Raw genomic sequence first — 20,730 nt, forward strand, 5'->3', positions numbered from 1 at the left:
AAGGCTAGTTCAGGCTGTGTTGCTGCGCTCCCCGTCCTCGTCTACAACAAGGCTAGTTCAGGCTGTGTTGCTGCGCTCCCCGTCCTCGTCTACAACAAGGCTAGTTCAGGCTGTGTTGCTGCGCTCCCCGTCCTCGTCTACAACAAGGCTAGTTCAGGCTGTGTTGCTGCGTCTACAACAAGGCTCCCAGGCTGTGTTGCCGCTCCCCCGTCTCTACAACAAGGCTAGTTCAGGCTGTGTTGCTGCGCTCCCCGTCCTCGTCTACAACAAGGCTAGTTCAGGCTGTGTTGCTGCGCTCCCCGTCCTCGTCTACAACAAGGCTAGTTCAGGCTGTGTTGCTGCGCTCCCCGTCCTCGTCTACAACAAGGCTAGTTCAGGCTGTGTTGCTGCGCTCCCCGTCCTCGTCTACAACAAGGCTAGTTCAGGCTGTGTTGCTGCGCTCCCCGTCCTCGTCTACAACAAGGCTAGTTCAGGCTGTGTTGCTGCGCTACAAGGCCAGGCTGTGTTGCTGCGCTCCCCGTCCTCGTCTACAACAAGGCTAGTTCAGGCTGTGTTGCTGCGCTCCCCGTCCTCGTCTACAACAAGGCTAGTTCAGGCTGTGTTGCTGCGCTCCCCGTCCTCGTCTACAACAACCCCATTCAGATGAAACAACGGTCTACCTGTTGTCTAGTCCTTCTCATTAAGGTAATGTCATTCTGTCTTTTTAATTCCATTTGGCATTGATTACAAATATCCCAGTTCACCTGCTAGGGGGTGGAAAATCTGACTGTAGTGCCGCTTTGATTGGCCGACAACAACAAGCTCCGCGCGTGTGGAGGATATGTATGGTCTTTTTATTGGTAAGAATTATAAATAAATAAATTAAGAATTTCAAAATGTCATGGTATGTTGTAATCGATAAAATAGGCCTATAATATACATTTCTTCAGAAGAAGTAGTCGACTAATCGAATACTAACGTCCGTTCAGATATTCGAATAAAGAATCATCTGAATAACCACACCCATCCCTATACGCCTCTCTAACACAGTATTCTGAGACCTGACTATTTCTAGCAAACATTGCTATGGTGGAAATGACGACGACCCTCATCAGGATAAAACCCAGGTACTATAACCCTTCCCTAAACCCAGGCACTATAACCCTTCCCTAAACCCAGGCACTATAACCCTTCCCTAAACCCAGGCACTATAACCCTTCCCTAAACCCAGGCACTATAACCCTTCCCTAAACCCAGGCACTATAACCCTTCCCTAAACCCAGGCACTATAACCCTTCCCTAAACCCAGGCACTATAACCCTTCCCTAAACCCAGACACTATAACCCTTCCCTAAACCCAGACACTATAACCCTTATAAACCCAGGCAATAACCCTTCCCTAAACAGGCACAGGCACTATAACCCTTCCCTAAACCCAGGCACTATAACCCTTCCCTAAACCCAGACACTATAACCCTTCCCTAAACCCAGACACCATAACCCTTCCCTAAACCAGGCACTATAACCCTTCCCTAAACCCAGGCACTATAACCCTTCCCTAAACCCAGGCACTATAACCCTTCCCTAAACCCATGCACTATAACCCTTCCCTAAACCCAGGCACACTATAACCCTTCCCTAAACCCAGGCACTATAACCCTTCCCTAAACCCAGGCACTATAACCCTTCCCTAAACCCAACACTATAACCCTTCCCTAAACCCAGGCACTATAACCCTTCCCTAAACCCAGGCACTATAACCCTTCCCTAAACCCAGGCACTATAACCCTTCCCTAAACCCAGGCACTATAACCCTTCCCTAAACCCAGGCACTATAACCCTTCCCTAAACCCAGGCACTATAACCCTTCCCTAAACCCAGGCACTATAACCCTTCCCTAAACCCAGGCACTATAACCCTTCCCTAAACCCAGGCACTATAACCCTTCCCTAAACCCAGGCACTATAACCCTTTAAACCCAGGCACTATAACCCTTCCCTAAACCCAGGCACTATAACCCTTCCCTAAACCCAGGCACTATAACCCTTCCCTAAACCCAGACACTATAACCCTTCCCTAAACCCAGGCACTATAACCCTTCCCTAAACCTAGGCACTATAACCCTTCCCTAAACCCAGGCACTATAACCCTTCCCTAAACCCAGGCACTATAACCCTTCCCTAAACCCAGGCACTATAACCCTTCCCTAAACACAGACAATATAACCCTTCCCTAAACCCAGGTACTATAACCCTTCCCTAAACCCAGGCACTATAACCCTTCCCTAAACCCAGGCACTATAACCCTTCCCTAAACCCAGGCACTATAACCCTTCCCTAAACCCAGGCACTATAACCCTTCCCTAAACCCAGGCACTATAACCCTTCCCTAAACCCAGGCACTATAACCCTTCCCTAAACCCAGGCACTATAACCCTTCCCTAAACCCAGGCACTATAACCCTTCCCTAAACCCAGGCACTATAACCCTTCCCTAAACCCAGGCACTATAACCCTTCCCTAAACCCAGGCACTATAACCCTTCCCTAAACCCAGGCACTATAACCCTTCCCTAAACCCAGGCCCTATAACCCTTCCCTAAACCCAGGCACTATAACCCTTCCCTAAACCCAGGCACTATAACCCTTCCCTAAACCCAGGCACTATAACCCTTCCCTAAACCCAGGCACTATAACCCTTCCCTAAACCCAGGCCCTATAACCCTTCCCTAAACCCAGGCACTATAACCCTTCCCTAAACCCAGGCACTATAACCCTTCCCTAAACCCAGGCCCTATAACCCTTCCCTAAACCCAGGCACTATAACCCTTCCCTAAACCCAGGCACTATAACCCTTCCCTAAAGCTGTCCTCTGCCCCACACTCTTCTCAATTTACATCAACAACACAGCTCAGGCCGTAGAAAGCTCTCATCCATTTATATGCAGATGATACAGTCTTTTACTCAGCTGGGCCCCTCCCCGGATTTTGTGTTAAACGCTCTACAACAAAGCTTTCTTAGTGTCCAACAAGCTTTCTCTACCCTTGTTCTAAGCTTGTTCTGAATACCTCCAAAACAAATCATGTGATGTGGTTTGGTAAGAAGAATGCCCCTCCTCCCACAGGTGTGATTACTACCTCTGAGGGTTTAGAGCTTGAGGTAGTCAGCAGGCAAGGGTGCTCTCGTGGGACTAGATGTTCTTTACCATTCAGGCCATTAGATTTCCCACCAATGCTGCTTATAGGACACATCATTGCACTCTATACTCCTCTGTAAACTGGCCATCTCTGTATACACGTCACAAGACCCACTGGTTGATGCTTATTTATAAAACTCTGTTAGGCCTCACTCCCCACTATCTGAGATATCTACTGCAGCCCTCATCCTCCACATACAACACCCGTTCTGCCAGTCACATGGTCCCTAAAGCACAGACATCACAGGGTCACTCCTCTTTTCAGTTCGCTGCAGCTAGCGACTGAAACGAGCTGCAACAAACACTCAAACTGGACAGTTTTATCTCAATCTCTTCATTCAAAGACTCAATCATGGACCCTCTTACTGACAGTTGTGGCTGCTTTACGTGACGTATTGTTGTCTCTACACTCTTGCCTTTTGTGCTGTTGTCTGTGCTCAATGTTTGTACCATGTTTTTTGCTGCTACCATGTTGTTGCCATGTTGTGTTGCTACCATGTTGTTGTCAAGTTGTGTTGCTACCATGTTGTTGCCAAGTTGTGTTGCTACCACGTTGTTGCCAAGTTGTGTTGCTACCACGTTGTTGCCAAGTTGTGTTGCTACCATGTTGTTGCCATGTTGAGGTGCTACCATGTTGTTGCGTTGCTACCATGCTGTTGCCATGTTGAGGTGCTACCATGTTGTTGCCATGTTGAGGTGCTACCATGTTGTTGCCATGTTGGGTTGCTACCATGTTGTTGCCATGTTGAGGTGCTACCATGTTGTTGCCATGTTGTGTCGCTACCATGCTGTTGTCATGTTGAGGTGCTACCATGTTGTTGCCATGTTGAGGTGCTACCATGTTGTTGTCAAGTTGTGTTGCTACCATGTTGTTGCCAAGTTGTGTTGCTACCATGTTGTTGCCATGTTGTGTTGCTACCATGTTGTTGTCAAGTTGTGTTGCTACCATGTTGTTGCCATGTTGTGTTGCTACCATGTTGTTGCCATGTTGTGTTGCTACCATGTTGTTGTCAAGTTGTGTTGCTACCATGTTGTTGCCATGTTGTGTTGCTACCATGTTGTTGTCAAGTTGTGTTGCTACCATGTTGTTGTCAAGTTGTGTTGCTACCATGTTGTTGTCAAGTTGTGTTGCTACCATGTTGTTGTCAAGTTGTGTTGCTACCATGTTGTTGTCAAGTTGTGTTGCTACCATGTTGTTGCCATGTTGTGTTGCTACCATGTTGTTGCCATGTTGTGTTGCTACCATGTTGTTGTCAAGTTGTGTTGCTACCATGTTGTTGCCATGTTGTGTTGCTACCATGTTGTTGCCATGTTGTGTTGCTACCATGTTGTTGTCAAGTTGTGTTGCTACCATGTTGTTGCCATGTTGTGTTGCTACCATGTTGTTGCCATGTTGTGTTGCTACCATGTTGTTGTCAAGTTGTGTTGCTACCATGTTGTTGCCATGTTGTTTTGCTACCATGTTGTTGTCAAGTTGTGTTGCTACCATGTTGTTGTCAAGTTGTGTTGCTACCATGTTGTTGCCATGTTGTGTTGCTACCATGTTGTTGTCAAGTTGTGTTGCTACCATGTTGTTGCCATGTTGTGTTGCTACCACGTTGCTACCATGTTGTTGTCAAGTTGTGTTGCTACTAGGGCTGGGCGATATGATGATATATATTGTGTGACGATAGAAGTTTTTCTATCGTTTCATATTATGCTCTATTGTTTATTTCATTGTGTGCAAATCACACTCTTTATGGCAACATTTTTAGTCAATTGGACAACGTTGTGCAACACAAACCAACGTGGAAGAGAGTGAACGTGACACGGAGCACGGCGACACGGAGCTCGTACCTAAAAGAAGGGCTACTTTGGTCGCATGGACATGGTGAAGGTTTGAAGTCTGACACGGACCAGAAAACCGTCCTCTGCAAAACATGCCTCAGGCCAGTCCCGACAACACGCTCAAACACCACTAACCTCCTTTACCACCTACACGGTCCCGACAACAGACTCAAACACCACTAACCTCCTTTACCACCTACACGGTCCCGACAACAGACTCAAACACCACTAACCTCCTTTACCACCTACACGGTCCCGACAACAGACTCAAACACCACTAACCTCCTTTACCACCTACACGGTCCCGACAACAGACTCAAACACCACTAACCTCCTTTACCACCTACACTGTCCCGACAACAGACTCAAACACCACTAACCTCCTTTACCACCTACACGGTCCTGACAACAGACTCAAACACACTAACCTCCTTTACCACCTACACTGTTTCAAACACCCACTCCTTTACCACCTACACAGTCCCGACAACAGACTCAAACACCACTAACCTCCTTTACCACCTACACAGTCCCGACAACAGACTCAAACACCACTAACCTCCTTTACCACCTACACGGTCCAGACAACACGCTCAAACACCACTAACCTTTTACCACCTACACAGTTACCACCTCAAACACCACTAACCTCCTTTACCACCTCCAGACAACAGACTCAAACACCACTAACTCCTTTACCACCTACACAGTCCTGACAACAGACTCAAACACCACTAACCTCCTTTACCACCTACACGGTCCCGACAACAGACTCAAACACCACTAACCTCCTTTACCACCTACACAGTCCCGACAACAGACTCAAACACCACTAACCTCCTTTACCACCTACACAGTCCCGTACCACACACGGTCCCGACAACACGCTCAAACACCACTAACCTCCTTTACCACCTACACAGTCAAACACCACTAACCTCCTTTACCCACGGTCCCTTTGACAACAGACTCAAACACCACTAACCTCCTTTACCACCTACACAGTCCCGACAACACACTCAAACACCACTAACCTCCTTTACCACCTACACTGTCCCGACAACACGCTCAAACACCACTAACCTCCTTTACCACCTACACGGTCCCGACAACACACTCAAACACCACTAACCTCCTTTACCACCTACACGGTCCCGACAACACACTCAAACACCACTAACCTCCTTTACCACCTACACGGTCCCGACAACAGCTCAAATACCACTAACCTCAAACAACACTAACCTCCTTTACCACCTACACGGTCCCGACAACAGACTCAAACACCACTAACCTCCTTTACCACCTACACGGTCCTGACAACAGGCTCAAACACCACTAACCTCCTTTACCACCTACACGGTCCAGACAACACGCTCAAATACCACTAACCTCCTTTACCACCTACACGGTCCCGACAACACACTCAAATACCACTAACCTCCTTTACCACCTACACGGTCCCGACAACAGACTCAAATACCACTAACCTCCTTTACCACCTACACGGTCCCGACAACAGACTCAAACACCACTAACCTCCTTTACCACCTACACGGTCCCGACAACAGACTCAAACACCACTAACCTCCTTTACCACCTACACGGTCCCGACAACACACTCAAACACCACTAACCTCCTTTACCACCTACACTGTCCCGACAACAGACTCAAACACCACTAACCTCCTTTACCACCTACACAGTCCCGACAACACACTCAAACACCACTAACCTCCTTTACCACCTACACAGTCCCGACAACACACTCAAACACCACTAACCTCCTTTACCACCTACACAGTCCCGACAACACACTCAAACACCACTAACCTCCTTTACCACCTACACAGTCCCGACAACACACTCAAACACCACTAACCTCCTTTACCACCTACACGGTCCCGACAACACACTCAAACACCACTAACCTCCTTTACCACCTACACGGTCCCGACAACAGACTCAAATACCACTAACCTCCTTTACCACCTACACGGTCCTGACAACAGACTCAAACACCACTTTAACCGGTCCCGACAACACACTCAAACACCACTAACCTCCTTTACCACCTACACGGTCCCGACAACAGACTCAAATACCACTAACCTCCTTTACCACCTACACGGTCCTGACAACAGACTCAAACACCACTAACCTCCTTTACCACCTACACGGTCCCAACAACACGCTCAAACACCACTAACCTCCTTTACCACCTACGCAAGAATCATGTCAAACAGTACAGATAGTGTCTACGGGTGAGACCCAAAACAGTACAGTCGAGTGCTCAAAACAAACCCCGACTCAGACGTTGCAGGAGGCTTTGGCCTGCGGCACAGCATATGGCAAAGAACCATGAAGATGGAAGGAGATAACAGCTGCTGTTACAACTTACATCTGCAAAGACATGGCCCCAATTTACACAGTCCAGAAACAGGGGTTTCGTGAGTTGGTGCTAACACTCGACACAAGGTACCAAATGCAAATTGACATGTGTATTAATGCCAAAATAACATGCAAAACAGGCAAGCCCCCCTAAAAGATATATATTTTAGGCCTATATTTATTTTGTTTGAAACTATAGTTGAAGTGTTTTCCATTTACCTTTTTAGGTTCTATACATTAACAGTTTATATTTTGTTACGTGCTTAATTGAACATTTGCACAGGTTCTAAATAAAATAAATAATCAAATATGAGTAAACACCTTTTAATTTGTTGAGTATAATTAAAACTGTAATAAGAAATAGGCCTTTAGATAAACTATTTATTCATTGAATTTACAAACAAATGTGTATATGGTGATATGTATCACTATCAGGGATCCCAAGTGGTGCAGTGGTCTAAGACACTGCATCCCAGTGCAAGAGGTATCACTACAGGACCTGGTTCGAATCCAGGCTGCATCACATCCGGCCGTGATTGGGAGTCCCATTGGGCCAAACACAACCCACTGTCGTCTGGGTTTGGCCGGGGTAGGCCGTCATTGTAAATAAGAATATATATAGGGATATGAGATTTTGGCCATATCGCCCGGCCCTAGTTGCTACCATGCTGTGTTGTCATGTGTTGCTGCCTTGCTAGGTTGTTATCTTAGGTCTTTCTTTTATGTAGTGTCTCTTGTCGTAATGTGTGTTTTGTCCTATATTTTTATAATGTATTTCGAATCCCAGGCCCCCGTCCCTGCAGGAGGCCTTTTGGAAGGTCGTCATCGTAAATAAGAATTTGTTCTTAAATGACTTGCCTAGTTAAATAAAGGTTAAATAAATAATATAAAGATGTCCCCTGCCCCTCCTAACGATGTCCCCTGCCCCTCCTACAGCTGTCCCCTGCCCCTCCTACAGCTGTCCCCTGCCCCTCCTAAAGCTGTCCCCTGCCCCTCCTAACAATGTCCCCTGCCCCTCCTAACGATGCCCCTGCCCCTCCTAACGATGTCCCCTGCCCCTCCTAACAATGTCCCCTGCCCCTCCTAACGATGTCCCCTGCCCCTCCTAACGATGTCCCCTGCCCCTCCTAACGATGTCCCCTGCCCCTCCTAACGATGTCCCCTGCCCCTCCTAACGATGTCCCCTGCCCCTCCTAACGATGTCCCCTGCCCCTCCTAACGATGCCCCCTGCCCCTCCTAACGATGTCCCCTGCCCCTCCTAACGATGTCCCCTGCCCCTCCTAACGATGTCCCCTGCCCCTCCTAACGATGTCCCCTGCCCCTCCTAACGATGTCCCCTGCCCCTCCTAACGATGTCCCCTGCCCCTCCTAACGATGTCCCCTGCCCTCCTAACGATGTCCCCTGCCCCTCCTAACGATGTCCCCTGCCCCTCCTAACGATGTCCCCTGCCCCTCCTAACGATGTCCCCTGCCCCTCCTAACGATGTCCCCTGCCCCTCCTAACGATGTCCCCTGCCCCTCCTAACGATGTCCCCTGCCCCTCCTAACGATGTCCCCTGCCCCTCCTAACGATGCCCCTGCCCCTCCTAAGCTGTCCCCTGCCCCTCCTACAGCTGTAAAGCCCCTGCCCCTCCTACAGCTGTCCCCTGCCCCTCCTACAGCTGTCCCCTGCCCCTCCTAAAGCTGTCCCCTGCCCCTCCTAAAGCTGTCCCCTGCCCCTCCTAAAGCTGTCCCCTGCCCCTCCTAAAGCTGTCCCCTGCCTCTCCTAAAGCTGTCCCCTGCCCCTCCTAAAGCTGTCCCCTGCCCCTCCTAAAGCTGTCCCCTGCCCCTCCTAAAGCTGTCCCCTGCCCCTACTAAAGCTGTCCCCTGCCCCTCCTAAAGCTGTCCCCTGCCCCTCCTAAAGCTGTCCCCTGCCCCTCCTAAAGCTGTCCCCTGCCCCTCCTAAAGATGTACCCTGTCACTCCTAAAGATGTCCCCCGTCATTCCTAAAGATGTCCCCTGACCTCTGGCCTGCCAGGACACACCAGTTACCAGGTTCAGATCACACACACTGTACTGGAGGACACTGCTGCAGGGGACGGTCTGACTGACCCAGATAAACACCAATCAGAGAGGAGACTGTGCTGCAGGGGACGGTCTGATTGACCCAGATAAACACCAGTCAGAGAGAACACTGTGGTGAAGAACAGGGGGAAGGGGTGATGAGGGAAGAGGAAGGAGAGGAGTGGGTGGAGGACAAGGTTTCCACTGGAGCCAGAGAGAGAGAGAGCCCAGAACAGAGAAGAGCTAATGGTTAGAGGTCAATTTGTTTTGTTTTGTTTGTTTGAGTGCATGGAGAAGAGACATTAATTCTGTTGAACCAGAGAGAGAAGACTGGTGGATCGAGGCAGGTTTAAACATCCAGTTCAACCAGAGAGAGAAGACTGGTGGATCGAGGCAGGTTTAAACATCCTGTTCAACCAGAGAGAGAAGACTGGTGGATCGAGGCAGGTTTAAACATCCTGTTCAACCAGAGAGAGAAGACTGGTGGATCGAGGCAGGTTTAAACATCCTGTTCAACCAGAGAGAGAAGACTGGTGGATCGAGGCAGGTTTAAACATCCTGTTCAACCAGAGAGAGAAGACTGGTGGATCAAGGCAGGTTTAAACATCCTGTTCAACCAGAGAGAGAAGACTGGTGGATCGAGGCAGGTTTAAACATCCTGTTCAACCAGAGAGAGAAGACTGGTGGATCGAGGCAGGTTTAAACATCCTGTTCAACCAGAGAGAGAAGACTGGTGGATCGAGGCAGGTTTAAACATCCTGTTCAACCAGAGAGAGAAGACTGGTGGATCGAGGCAGGTTTAAACATCCTGTTCAACCAGAGAGAGAAGACTGGTGGATCGAGGCAGGTTTAAACATCCTGTTCAACCAGAGAGAGAAGACTGGTGGACCGAGGCAGGTTTAAACATCCTGTTCAACCAGAGAGAGAAGACAAGGCAGGTTTAAACATCCAGAGAGAGAAGACTGGTGGATCGAGGCAGGTTTAAACATCCTGTTCAACCAGAGAGAGAAGACTGGTGGATCGAGGCAGGTTTAAACATCCAGTTCAACCAGAGAGAGAAGACTGGTGGATCGAGGCAGGTTTAAACATCCTGTTCAACCAGAGAGAGAAGACTGGTGGATCGAGGCAGGTTTAAACATCCTGTTCAACCAGAGAGAAGACTGGTGGATCGAGGCAGGTTTAAACATCCTGTTCACCAGAGAGAGAAGACTGGTGGTGCTATCCAACCTCCAAACGAGCTTCAATGCCATACAGCACTCCTTCCGTGGCCTCCAACTGCTTTAAACATCCTGTTCAACCATCACCAGAGAAGACTGGTGGACATCGAGGCAGGTTTAAACATCATCTGTTCAACCAGAGTCGAAGCTATTCGAGGCAGGTTTAAACAGCCTCCTTCACCAGAGTAAAAGAAGACTGGTGGATCGAGGCAGGTTTAAACATCCAGTTCAACCAGAGACTGGCTCCAGAAGACTGGTGGATCGAGGCAGGTTTAAACATCCTGTTCAACCCAGCCGCCTTTCGTTCCAGACTGCTGCCTGTGACTGGAGATCCTGAAGTTGAGACTTTTATCTCCCTCACCAACTTCAAACATCAGCTATCCGAGCAGTTTAACATCCTGTTCAGCTGTACATAGTCTAGTAAAAGACTGGTGCTCTTTGATCGAGGCAGGTTTAAACATCCTGTTCAACCAGAGCTAATTGAGAAGACTGGTGGCCAAGTTGCAAATGAGAGGCAGGTTTAAACATCCTGTTCAACCAGAGAGAGATGACTGGTGGTCCGAGGCAGGTTTAAACATCCTGTTCAACCAGAGAGAGAAGACTGGTGGATCGAGGCAGGTTTAAACATCCTGTTCAACCAGAGAGAGAAGACTGGTGGATCGAGGCAGGTTTAAACATCCAGTTCAACCAGAGAGAAGACTGGTGGATTACTTGTGTTTCTCTCAGTCACCTTCCTCTAGACCAGGGGTGTCAAACTCATTCCATGAAGGGCCTAGTGTCTGCTAGTTTTTCCTTTCAATTAAGACCTAGACCACCAGGTGAGGGGAGTTCCTTACCAATTAGTGACATTAATTAATCAATCAAGTCCAATGGAGGAGTGAAAACCTGCAGGCACTCGGTCCTCCATAGAATGAGTTTGACACCTGTGCTCTAGATCCTTCAAACGCAACTCTGGACCACCAAGCCAGTTCCACTGCATTGTTTCATTGTTCCCCTCTAACCAGGGACTGATTTAGACCTGGGACACCAGGTATCCCTCTAATCAGGGACTGATTTAGACCTGGGACACCAGGTTCCCCTCTAACCGGGGACTGATTTAGACCTGGGACACCAGGTTCCCCTCTAATCAGGGACTGATTTAGACCTGGGACACCAGGTTCCCCTCTAATCAGGGACTGATTTACACCTGGGACACCAGGTTCCCCTCTAATCAGGGACTGATTTACACCTGGGACACCAGGTTCCCCTCTAATCAGGGACTGATTTACACCTGGGACACCAGGTTCCCCACTAACCAGGGACTGATTTACACCTGGGACACCAGGTTCCCCTCTAACCAGGGACTGATTTAGACCTGGGACACCAGGTTCCCCTCTAATCAGGGACTGATTTAGACCTGGGACACCAGGTTCCCCTCTAATCAGGGACTGATTTAGACCTGGGACACCAGGTTCCCCTCTAATCAGGGACTGATTTAGACCTGGGACACCAGGTTCCCCTCTAAACAGGGACTGATTTAGACCTGGGACACCAGGTTCCCCTCTAAACAGGGACTGATTTAGACCTGGGACACCAGGTTCCCCTCTAATCAGGGACTGATTTACACCTGGGACACCAGGTTCCCCTCTAATCAGGGACTGATTTACACCTGGGACACCAGGTTCCCCTCTAATCAGGGACTGATTTAGACCTGGGACACCAGGTTCCCCTCTAACCAGGGACTGATTTACAGCTGGGACACCAGGTTCCCCTCTAACCAGGGACTGATTTAGACCTGGGACACCAGGTTCCCCTCTAATCAGGGACTGATTTAAACCTGGGTTACCAGGTGGGTGCAATTATCAGGTAGAACAGAGAAGCAGCAGGCTCTGGACCTCGTAGGGTAAGAGGTGAATAACCATGTTCCAGACACTCAACACACCTGACACGTGAGATCTGCACGTGATGATGATGAAGTCCATCTCCTCTCCCACATTACCCAACCTGCCCTCTAATCAGGGACTGATTTAGACCTGGGACACCAGGTTCCCCTGACTAAACAGGGACTGATTTAGACCTGGGACACCAGGTTCCCCTCTAAACAGGGACTGATTTATAATGGGACATCAGGTTCCCCTCTAACCAGGGACTGATTTAGGACCTGGGACACCAGGTTTTAATAATCAGGGTGATTTAGACCTGGGACACCAGGTTCCCCTCTAATCAAGGACTGATTTAAACCTGGGACACCAGGTTACCTAATAGGGTGGATTTAAACCTGGGGTGGGGGGGTTCCCCTGTCAGGGACTGATTTAGGGGACACCAGGTTCCCCCTAATCAAGGGGGATTTAAACCTGTTACCAGGTGGGGCAATTACAGGTAGAACAGAGGGGGCTCTGGACCTCGTAGGGTAAGAGGTGAATAACCATGTTCCAGACACTCAACACACCTGACACGTGAGATCTGCACGTGATGATGATGAAGTCCATCTCCTCTCCCACATTACCCAACCTGCCCTTCTCTCTCCGTGTCTTTAGATAATCATCTGACACCCAGGGCTATGCAGTTTTAATAAAGGTTCTGTACTGATGTCCTCCAAATACTAATGTGGTGGGGTTACCTGTCGGGTGGGGTTACCTGTAGGGTGGGGTTATCTGTAGGGTGGGGTTACCTGTAGGGTGGGGTTACCTGTAGGGTGGGGTTACCTGTAGGGTGGGGGGTTACCTGTCGGGGTTACCTGTCGTATGGGGGGTTACCTGTCGGGTGGGGTTACCTGTAGGGTGGGGGGGTTACCTGTCGTATGGGGGAGAGGGTTACCTGTCGTATGGGGGTTACCTGTAGGGTGGGGTTACCTGTAGGGTGGGGGGGTTACCTGTCGTAGGGGGGGTGGTTACCTGTCGGGTGGGGTTACCTGTAGGGTGGGGGGGTTACCTGTCGTATGGGGGAGAGGGTTACCTGTCGTATGGGGGAGGGTTACCTGTGGTGAGGGGGGTGGGGGGGGTTACCTGTCGTATGGGGGAGAGGGTTACCTGTAGGGTGGGGTTACCTGTAGGGTGAGGGGGGGTTACCTGTCGTATGGGGGTGGTTACCTGTCGTATGGGGGAGAGGGTTACCTGTAGGGTGAGGGGGTTACCTGTCGTATGGGGGGGTTACCTGTAGGGTGAGGGGGGGTTACCTGTCGTATGGGGGTGGTTACCTGTAGGGTGGGGTTACCTGTAGGGTGAGGGGGTTACCTGTCGTATGGGGGAGGGGGTTACCTGTCGGGGGGGGTTACCTGTAGGGTTACCTGAGGGTGAGGGGGTTACCTGTCGTATGGGGGAGAGGGTTACCTGTAGGGTGGGGTTACCTGTAGGGTGAGGGGGGGTTACCTGTCGTATGGGGGTGGTTACCTGTAGGGTGGGGTTACCTGTAGGGTGCGAGGGGGTTACCTGTCGTATGGGGGTGGTTACCTGTAGGGTGGGGTTACCTGTAGGGTGAGGGGGGTTACCTGTCGTATGGGGGAGAGGGTTACCTGTCGTATGGGGGGGGGGTTACCTGTAGGGTGAGGGGGTTACCTGTCGAATGGGGGTAACCTGTCAGGTGGGGTTACCTGTAGGGTGGGGGGTTACATGGCGGGTGTGGGGGGTTACCTGTCGTATGGGGGTGGTTACCTGTAGGGTGGGGTTACCTGTAGGGTGAGGGGGGTTACCTGTCGTTACCCCACACAGTTCGGACCTCAGTTCGGACCTCAGGAATGAGAGGGGGATGGGAAGATCACACACACACAGAAACAGACATGCGCACACACAAGGAAACAGACACACACACACCCACACAGAAACAGATATGCACACAGCCGCCAGCATGAGCTAACCCAGGAGACTGTCACAGACATGAACACACTGTTCCAGAGAAACAGAGGGTTGTGTGTGTTTATGAGAGAGCACTCAGCCACAGCTCTCTCTCACACACACACACACACACACACACACACACACAGGTCACACACACACACACACACACACACACACACACAGGTTTGGGTTGTGGTGTATTAAGCCGGCCATGATGACAGGAAGAGGATCCAGGGGTCATGGAAGGTTGTGGAACACACACAGTCCACACTTCTCTGTTTGGGCCTTAGGCTGACTACACTACATGATGAACAAAGAGCTGATCCATACAGTGTGTTGTCCCAGGCTAGACGGACCACTTCCTGTCAATGTCCAAGGAAATGGATTGCTGATACGGTACACTAGTCTGTCTGTCTGTCTGTCTGTCAGGGCCCAGGTCTCACAGAATCTGTGCAGAATATCTGGTGCTGCTGTAGGCTCTCCTTGGTTGGTGACAGAAGCACCAGATCATCTGTCAAACCGTAGACATTTGACTTCAGATTCTAGTAGTGTTTGGTCTGTCTGTCTGTCTGTCTGTCTGTCTGTCTGTCTGTCTGTCTGTCTGTCTGTCTGTCTGTGTGTGTGACCAGGTGGCGAATCGCATCTCTGCATGTCTGGCAGACATATCAGTGTGGATGACGGATCACCACCTCAAGCTGAACCTCGGCAAGACGGAGCTGCTCTTCCTCCCGGGAAGGACTGCCCGTTCCATGATCTCGCCATCACGGTTGACAACTCCATTGTGTCCTCCTCCCAGAGCGCTAAGAACCTTGGCGTGATCCTGGACAACACCCTGTCGTTCTCAACTAACATCAAGGCGGTGGCCCGTTCCTGTAGGTTCATGCTCTACAACATCCGCAGAGTACGACCCTGCCTCACACAGGAAGCGGTGCAGGTCCTAATCCAGGCACTTGTCATCTCCCGTCTGGATTACTGCAACTCGCTGTTGGCTGGGCTCCCTGCCTGTGCCATTAAACCCCTACAACTCATCCAGAACGCCGCAGCCCGTCTGGTGTTCAACCTTCCCAAGTTCTCTCACGTCACCCCGCTCCTCCGCTCTCTCCACTGGCTTCCAGTTGAAGCTCGCATCCGCTACAATACCATGGTGCTTGCCTGCGGAGCTGTGAGGGGAACGGCACCTCAGTACCTCCAGGCTCTGATCAGGCCCTACACCCAAACAAGGGCACTGCGTTCATCCACCTCTGGCCTGCTCGCCTCCCTACCACTGAGGAAGTACAGTTCCCGCTCAGCCCAGTCAAAACTGTTTGCTGCTCTGGCCCCCAATGGTGGAACAAACTCCCTCACGACGCCAGGACAGCGGAGTCAATCACCACCTTCCGGAGACACCTGAAACCCCACCTCTTTAAGGAATACCTAGGATAGGATAAAGTAATCCTTCTCCCCCCTTAAAAGATTTAGATGCACTATTGTAAAGTGGCTGTTCCACTGGATGTCATAAGGTGAATGCACCAATTTGTTAGTCGCTCTGGATAAGAGCGTCTGCTAAATGACTTAAATGTAAATGTAAATGTGTCTGTGTCTGTGGTCTGTGGTCTGTGGTGTGTGTGTGTGTGTGTGTGTGTGTGTGTGTGTGTGTGTGTGTGTGTGTCTGTCTGTGTGTCTGTCTGTGTGTCTGTGTGTGTGTGTGTCTGTGTGTGTGTGTGTGTGTCTGTGTGTGTGTGTGTGTGTGTCTGTCTGTGTGTCTGTGTGTGTGTGTGTGTGTGTGTGTGTCTGTGTGTGTGTGTGTGTGTGTGTGTGTGTGTGTGTGTGTGTGTGTGTGTGTGTGTGTGTGTGTGTGTGTGTGTGTGTGTCTGTGTGTTCTCCAGTGAGGACCATTGAACACGACCGTGTTCAGCTCTAATGACAAACTTGCATCACCTCTAGTCCAGCCACACCGATGTTCTCTACAGAAAACTCGCAATTGTATGCACACACAGACGCTCATAGATCATTGGGTGAAATCTAGTCAGGGAGGGCCAATGTTGACTCTCTCTGTTCAAACACACACAGCCCTGCCTCTGTTTTCAAGCCCACAGACTACAGCATGTTTGTGCTCATACAGGAACTGGGACTATGATACAGTGTGAAGTTTGTGTTCTGTTTGTAGTTTAGCTGCAGTTTCTCTCTCTCTCTCATTAGCTATGTGTCTGTCTGGAACATCAATTACAATACCTACAATCCCCCCTTTCTCTAGCTAAGGCAAGCGTACACACACACACACACACACACACACACACACACACACAGGACCTACTTCTTGCTGGCCTCACACACGTCTGTGATGTTGGAGAAGAGGTGGTGGTGCTCGGTCTTGGTCATGGTGTCACTGAGCTCTGCTGAGTTCTGAAACATCCGGATCAGAACCTCCAGACTGTGGAGGTAGGAGTGTTCTGACGATATCAACTCAAATATGGCCTGACAGAGAGAACGAGAGAGAGAGAGAGAACGAGAGAGAGAGAGAGAACGAGAGAGAGAGAGAGAACGAGAGAGAGAGACAACGAGAGAGAGACAACGAGAGAGAGACAACGAGAGAGAGACAACGAGAGAGAGACAACGAGAGAGAACGAGCGAGAGAACGAGAGAGAGACAACGAGAGAGAGACAACGAGAGAGAGAGAACGAGAGAGAGAGAGAGAGAGAACAAGAGAGAGAGAGAGAGAGAGAGAGAGAACGAGAGAGAGAGAGAGAGAGAGAGAGAGAGAGAACAAGAGAGAGAGAGAGAGAGAGAGAGAGAGAGTAATTACAGGGATGCTAACTGGTGTGTGTGTGTGACTTTTTTTTGCACAGAAGCATGTGGCTATTTTGAACTGGACAGATCAACATTGTGATACCAGGCCTAATGTCAGGATATCAAGTAGTATCGTGACAGCACTGTCTTCCCTGCCACTGGGTTCCCTTTCTCCTCTATGGCAGTGGTACTCAGAGGCTGAATGACAGAGAAGCCGAGTCCCATCTGGAGAGAATAAACATACCTATCCACTCCAATAACTAAACACATGTAACAACAGAAACCTCATCCCTGTCTGCTCACCTCATCCCTGTCTACACCCCAGCTCCTCATCCCCGTCTACACCCCAGCTCCTCATCCCTGTCTACTCACCCCAGCTCCTCATCCCCGTCTGCTCACCTCATCCATGTCTACACCCCAGCTCCTCATCCCTGTCTACACCCCAGCTCCTCATCCCTGTCTACACCCCAGCTCCTCATCCCTGTCTCACCCCAGCTCCTCATCCCCGTCTACACCCCAGCTCCTCATAAGAGCGTCTGCAAATGCTCCTTCAAATGTAATGTAAATGTACACCCCAGCTCCTCATCCCTGTCTGCTCACCCCAGCTCCTCATCCCTGTATGCTCACCCCAGCTCCTCATCCCTGTCTGCTCACCTCATCCCTGTCTACACCCCAGCTCCTCATCCCCGTCTACACCCCAGCTCCTCATCCCTGTCTACTCACCCCAGCTCCTCATCCCTGTCTACTCACCCCAGCTCCTCATCCCCGTCTGCTCACCTCATCCCTGTCTACACCCCAGCTCCTCATCCCTGTCTACACCCCAGCTCCTCATCCCTGTCTACACCCCAGCTCCTCATCCCTGTCTGCTCACCCCAGCTCCTCATCCCGGTCTACAAGTCGCTCTGGATAAGAGCGTCTGCTAAATGACTTAAATGTAATGTAAATGTACACCCCAGCTCCTCATCCCTGTCTGCTCACCCCAGCTCCTCATCCCAGTCTGCTCACCTCATCCCTGTCTACACCCCAGCTCAACCCTCACTCCCTGTCCCTGCTCACCCCAGCTCCTCATCCCTGTCTGCTCATCCCACCTCATCCCTGTCTACATCCCAGCTCCTCATCCCTGTCTGCTCACCCCAGCTCCTCATCCCTGTCTACACCCCAGCTCCTCATCCCTGTCTGCTCACCTCATCCCTGTCTGCTCACCCCAGCTCCTCATCCCTGTCTGCTCACCCCAGCTCCTCATCCCTGTCTGCTCACCCCAGCTCCTCATCCCTGTCTGCTCACCCCAGCTCCTCATCCCTGTCTACATCCCAGCTCCTCATCCCTGTCTACATCCCAGCTCCTCATCCCTGTCTACATCCCAGCTCCTCATCCCTGTCTACACCCCAGCTCCTCATCCCTGTCTACACCCCAGCTCCTCATCCCTGTCTATATCCCAGCTCCTCATGCCTGTCTGCTCACCCCAGCTCCTCATCCCCGTCTGCTCACCTCATCCCTGTCTACACCCCAGCTCCTCATCCCTGTCTACTCACCTCATCCCTGTCTACACCCCAGCTCCTCATCCCTGTCTGCTCACCCCAGCTCCTCATCCCTGTCTACATCCCAGCTCCTCATCCCTGTCTCACCCCAGCTCACCTCATCCCTGTCTACACCCCAGCTCCTCATCCCTGTCTACTCACCTCATCCCTGTCTGCTCCCAGCTCCTCATCCCTGTCTACACCCCAGCTCCTCATCCCTGTCTGCTCACCTCATCCCTGTCTGCTCACCCCAGCTCCTCATCCCTGTCTGCTCACCCCAGCTCCTCATCCCTGTCTGCTCACCCCAGCTCCTCATCCCTGTCTACACCCCAGCTCCTCATCCCTGTCTACACCCCAGCTCCTCATCCCTGTCTACACCCCAGCTCCTCATCCCTGTCTACATCCCAGCTCCTCATCCCTGTCTACATCCCAGCTCCTCATCCCTGTCTACACCCCAGTTCCTCATCCCTGTCTACACCCCAGCTCCTCATCCCTGTCTACACCCCAGCTCCTCATCCCCGTCTGCTCACCTCATCCCTGTCTACACCCCAGCTCCTCATCCCTGTCTACTCACCTCATCCCTGTCTGCTCACCCCAGCTCCTCATCCCTGTCTACACCCCAGCTCCTCATCCCTGTCTGCTCACCCCAGCTCCTCATCCCAGTCTGCTCACCTCATCCCTGTCTACACCCCAGCTCCTCATCCCTGTCTGCTCACCCCAGCTCCTCATCCCAGTCTGCTCACCTCATCCCTGTCTACACCCCAGCTCCTCATCCCTGTCATCATCATCATTCTGTGCTTAGTCATTAATTTAGAGAGAGAAGGTAGTGATCACACCGGGAGAAGAGCTGTTCACACCTCTTATAGCACCATTTTAAAAATTTATTTCACCTTTATTTAACTAGGCAAGTCAGTTTCAGAACAAATTATTATTTACAATGACGGCCTACCCCCGGCCAAACCCGGGGGTAGGCCGGGGGCCGCCCTATGGGACTCCCAAATCGGTGATACTCTCTCCATCTGCACACTTCTCTAGACATGTATTTGCTGAGACATCCATGCTATGAATTCATATGTCCCTCAACATCAACTGGTTTACTTGTCTATGGTCCATATTTTCAAGCCCTCCCCTTTAAGAAGGGTTTACTATGGAAAAGGTTACAGGGAGAGGAGTTTAGGCATGGTTTGTTAGAGTGCAACGGGGGGCTACAGTAAGTGACCTGTCTCTGTGTGTACATGCATCCTAACCTTTCTGGAGCCAGTCTGCTTGACCCTTTGTTGAAACTGTCTCTGTATGAAGGGGTCACGCACGCGCACACAATGCACGCACACACACACACAATGCATGCACGCACACACACATGCACACACGCATGCACGCACACACAACACACGCACACACACACGCACACACACACACTGTTACCTCTTGTCTTTTCCGCTCCTCCTGGCTGAGTTTATCAGAAACGCCACTCTTCTTTACCTGCAGGACAAACACAGGTTAGAACACAGGTTTCAGTAACAACACACACACACACACACACACACACACACACGCACACACACACACACACACACACACGGGTCTACTGGCTATATTTGCCAACTGTTAGCAAAACAAAACAGTCACACAACTTTAGGAATTAAAGGAATTGTTTGGAGGTGAGGCATACCTCTGTATCCATCACAGTGTAAACTCTCAGGTGTCTGCTTTTAGAGGAATTAGGGCTAATGTGTGTTCAGCTGTCTGTGGCAGCACACACACATTTTCTGTCTGTGAAAGCAGCAAGACAGACACACACTGTTCATGACTCCACCACAGGAGTAGTTCTCATAACAGACCTGTAGACCTGTAGAAGCTGAATAAAGACCTGTAGACCTGTAGGAGCTGAATAAAGACATGTAGACCTGTAGGAGCTGAATAAAGACCTGTAGACCTGTAGACCTGTAAGAGCTGAATAAAGACCTGTAGACCTGTAGGAGCT

General features: G+C 50.5%; 2 protein-coding genes and 1 long non-coding RNA gene across 57 annotated transcripts in view; 1 reads left to right on the forward strand and 2 right to left on the reverse strand.

The window, feature by feature from the left end:
* LOC118377283 (rho guanine nucleotide exchange factor 26-like) overlaps nt 1-20,730 on the reverse strand; it is a 153,988-nt gene that overhangs the window by 54,941 nt on the left and 78,317 nt on the right. The window contains exons 4-5 of the mRNA XM_052468602.1: nt 20,172-20,228; nt 16,757-16,917 (exon numbers count right to left, since the gene is read on the reverse strand). Coding sequence (XP_052324562.1) covers nt 16,757-16,917; nt 20,172-20,228 — 218 coding nt within the window. The remainder of the gene's footprint in view (nt 1-16,756; nt 16,918-20,171; nt 20,229-20,730) is intronic.
* Nucleotides 3,398-8,166, reverse strand: LOC127908843 (circumsporozoite protein-like). 50 transcript variants are annotated; one of them, XM_052468585.1, is made up of 7 exons: nt 7,112-8,166; nt 6,637-6,685; nt 6,490-6,538; nt 6,245-6,293; nt 5,739-5,836; nt 5,510-5,607; nt 3,398-5,183 (listed from the first exon to the last, which is right to left on the reverse strand). In XM_052468585.1, the coding sequence occupies exon 7, from the start codon at nt 4,740-4,742 to the stop codon at nt 3,678-3,680; it is 1,065 nt and encodes a 354-aa protein (XP_052324545.1). In that variant the 5' UTR covers nt 4,743-5,183; nt 5,510-5,607; nt 5,739-5,836; nt 6,245-6,293; nt 6,490-6,538; nt 6,637-6,685; nt 7,112-8,166; the 3' UTR covers nt 3,398-3,677. The 50 variants fall into 50 exon arrangements, 42 of the variants coding, with proteins under 42 accessions (XP_052324545.1, XP_052324537.1, XP_052324536.1 ...); XM_052468577.1 differs by lacking the exon at nt 6,637-6,685 and adding an exon at nt 6,833-6,979 and having other exon boundaries at nt 6,490-6,587; nt 7,063-8,166; XM_052468576.1 differs by lacking the exon at nt 6,637-6,685 and adding an exon at nt 6,784-6,979 and having other exon boundaries at nt 6,490-6,587; nt 7,063-8,166.
* On the forward strand, nt 9,396-11,682 carry LOC127908846 (uncharacterized). 6 transcript variants are annotated; one of them, XR_008068670.1, is made up of 4 exons: nt 9,396-9,981; nt 10,032-10,331; nt 10,414-10,563; nt 11,170-11,682. It is a non-coding gene; the product is annotated as an uncharacterized LOC127908846 (long non-coding RNA). The 6 variants fall into 6 exon arrangements; XR_008068665.1 differs by having other exon boundaries at nt 11,220-11,682; XR_008068666.1 differs by having other exon boundaries at nt 10,414-10,513.

This window comes from Oncorhynchus keta, chromosome 18 (genome assembly GCF_023373465.1).
Source record: "Oncorhynchus keta strain PuntledgeMale-10-30-2019 chromosome 18, Oket_V2, whole genome shotgun sequence".
Classification (NCBI taxonomy): Eukaryota; Metazoa; Chordata; class Actinopteri; order Salmoniformes; family Salmonidae; genus Oncorhynchus; species Oncorhynchus keta.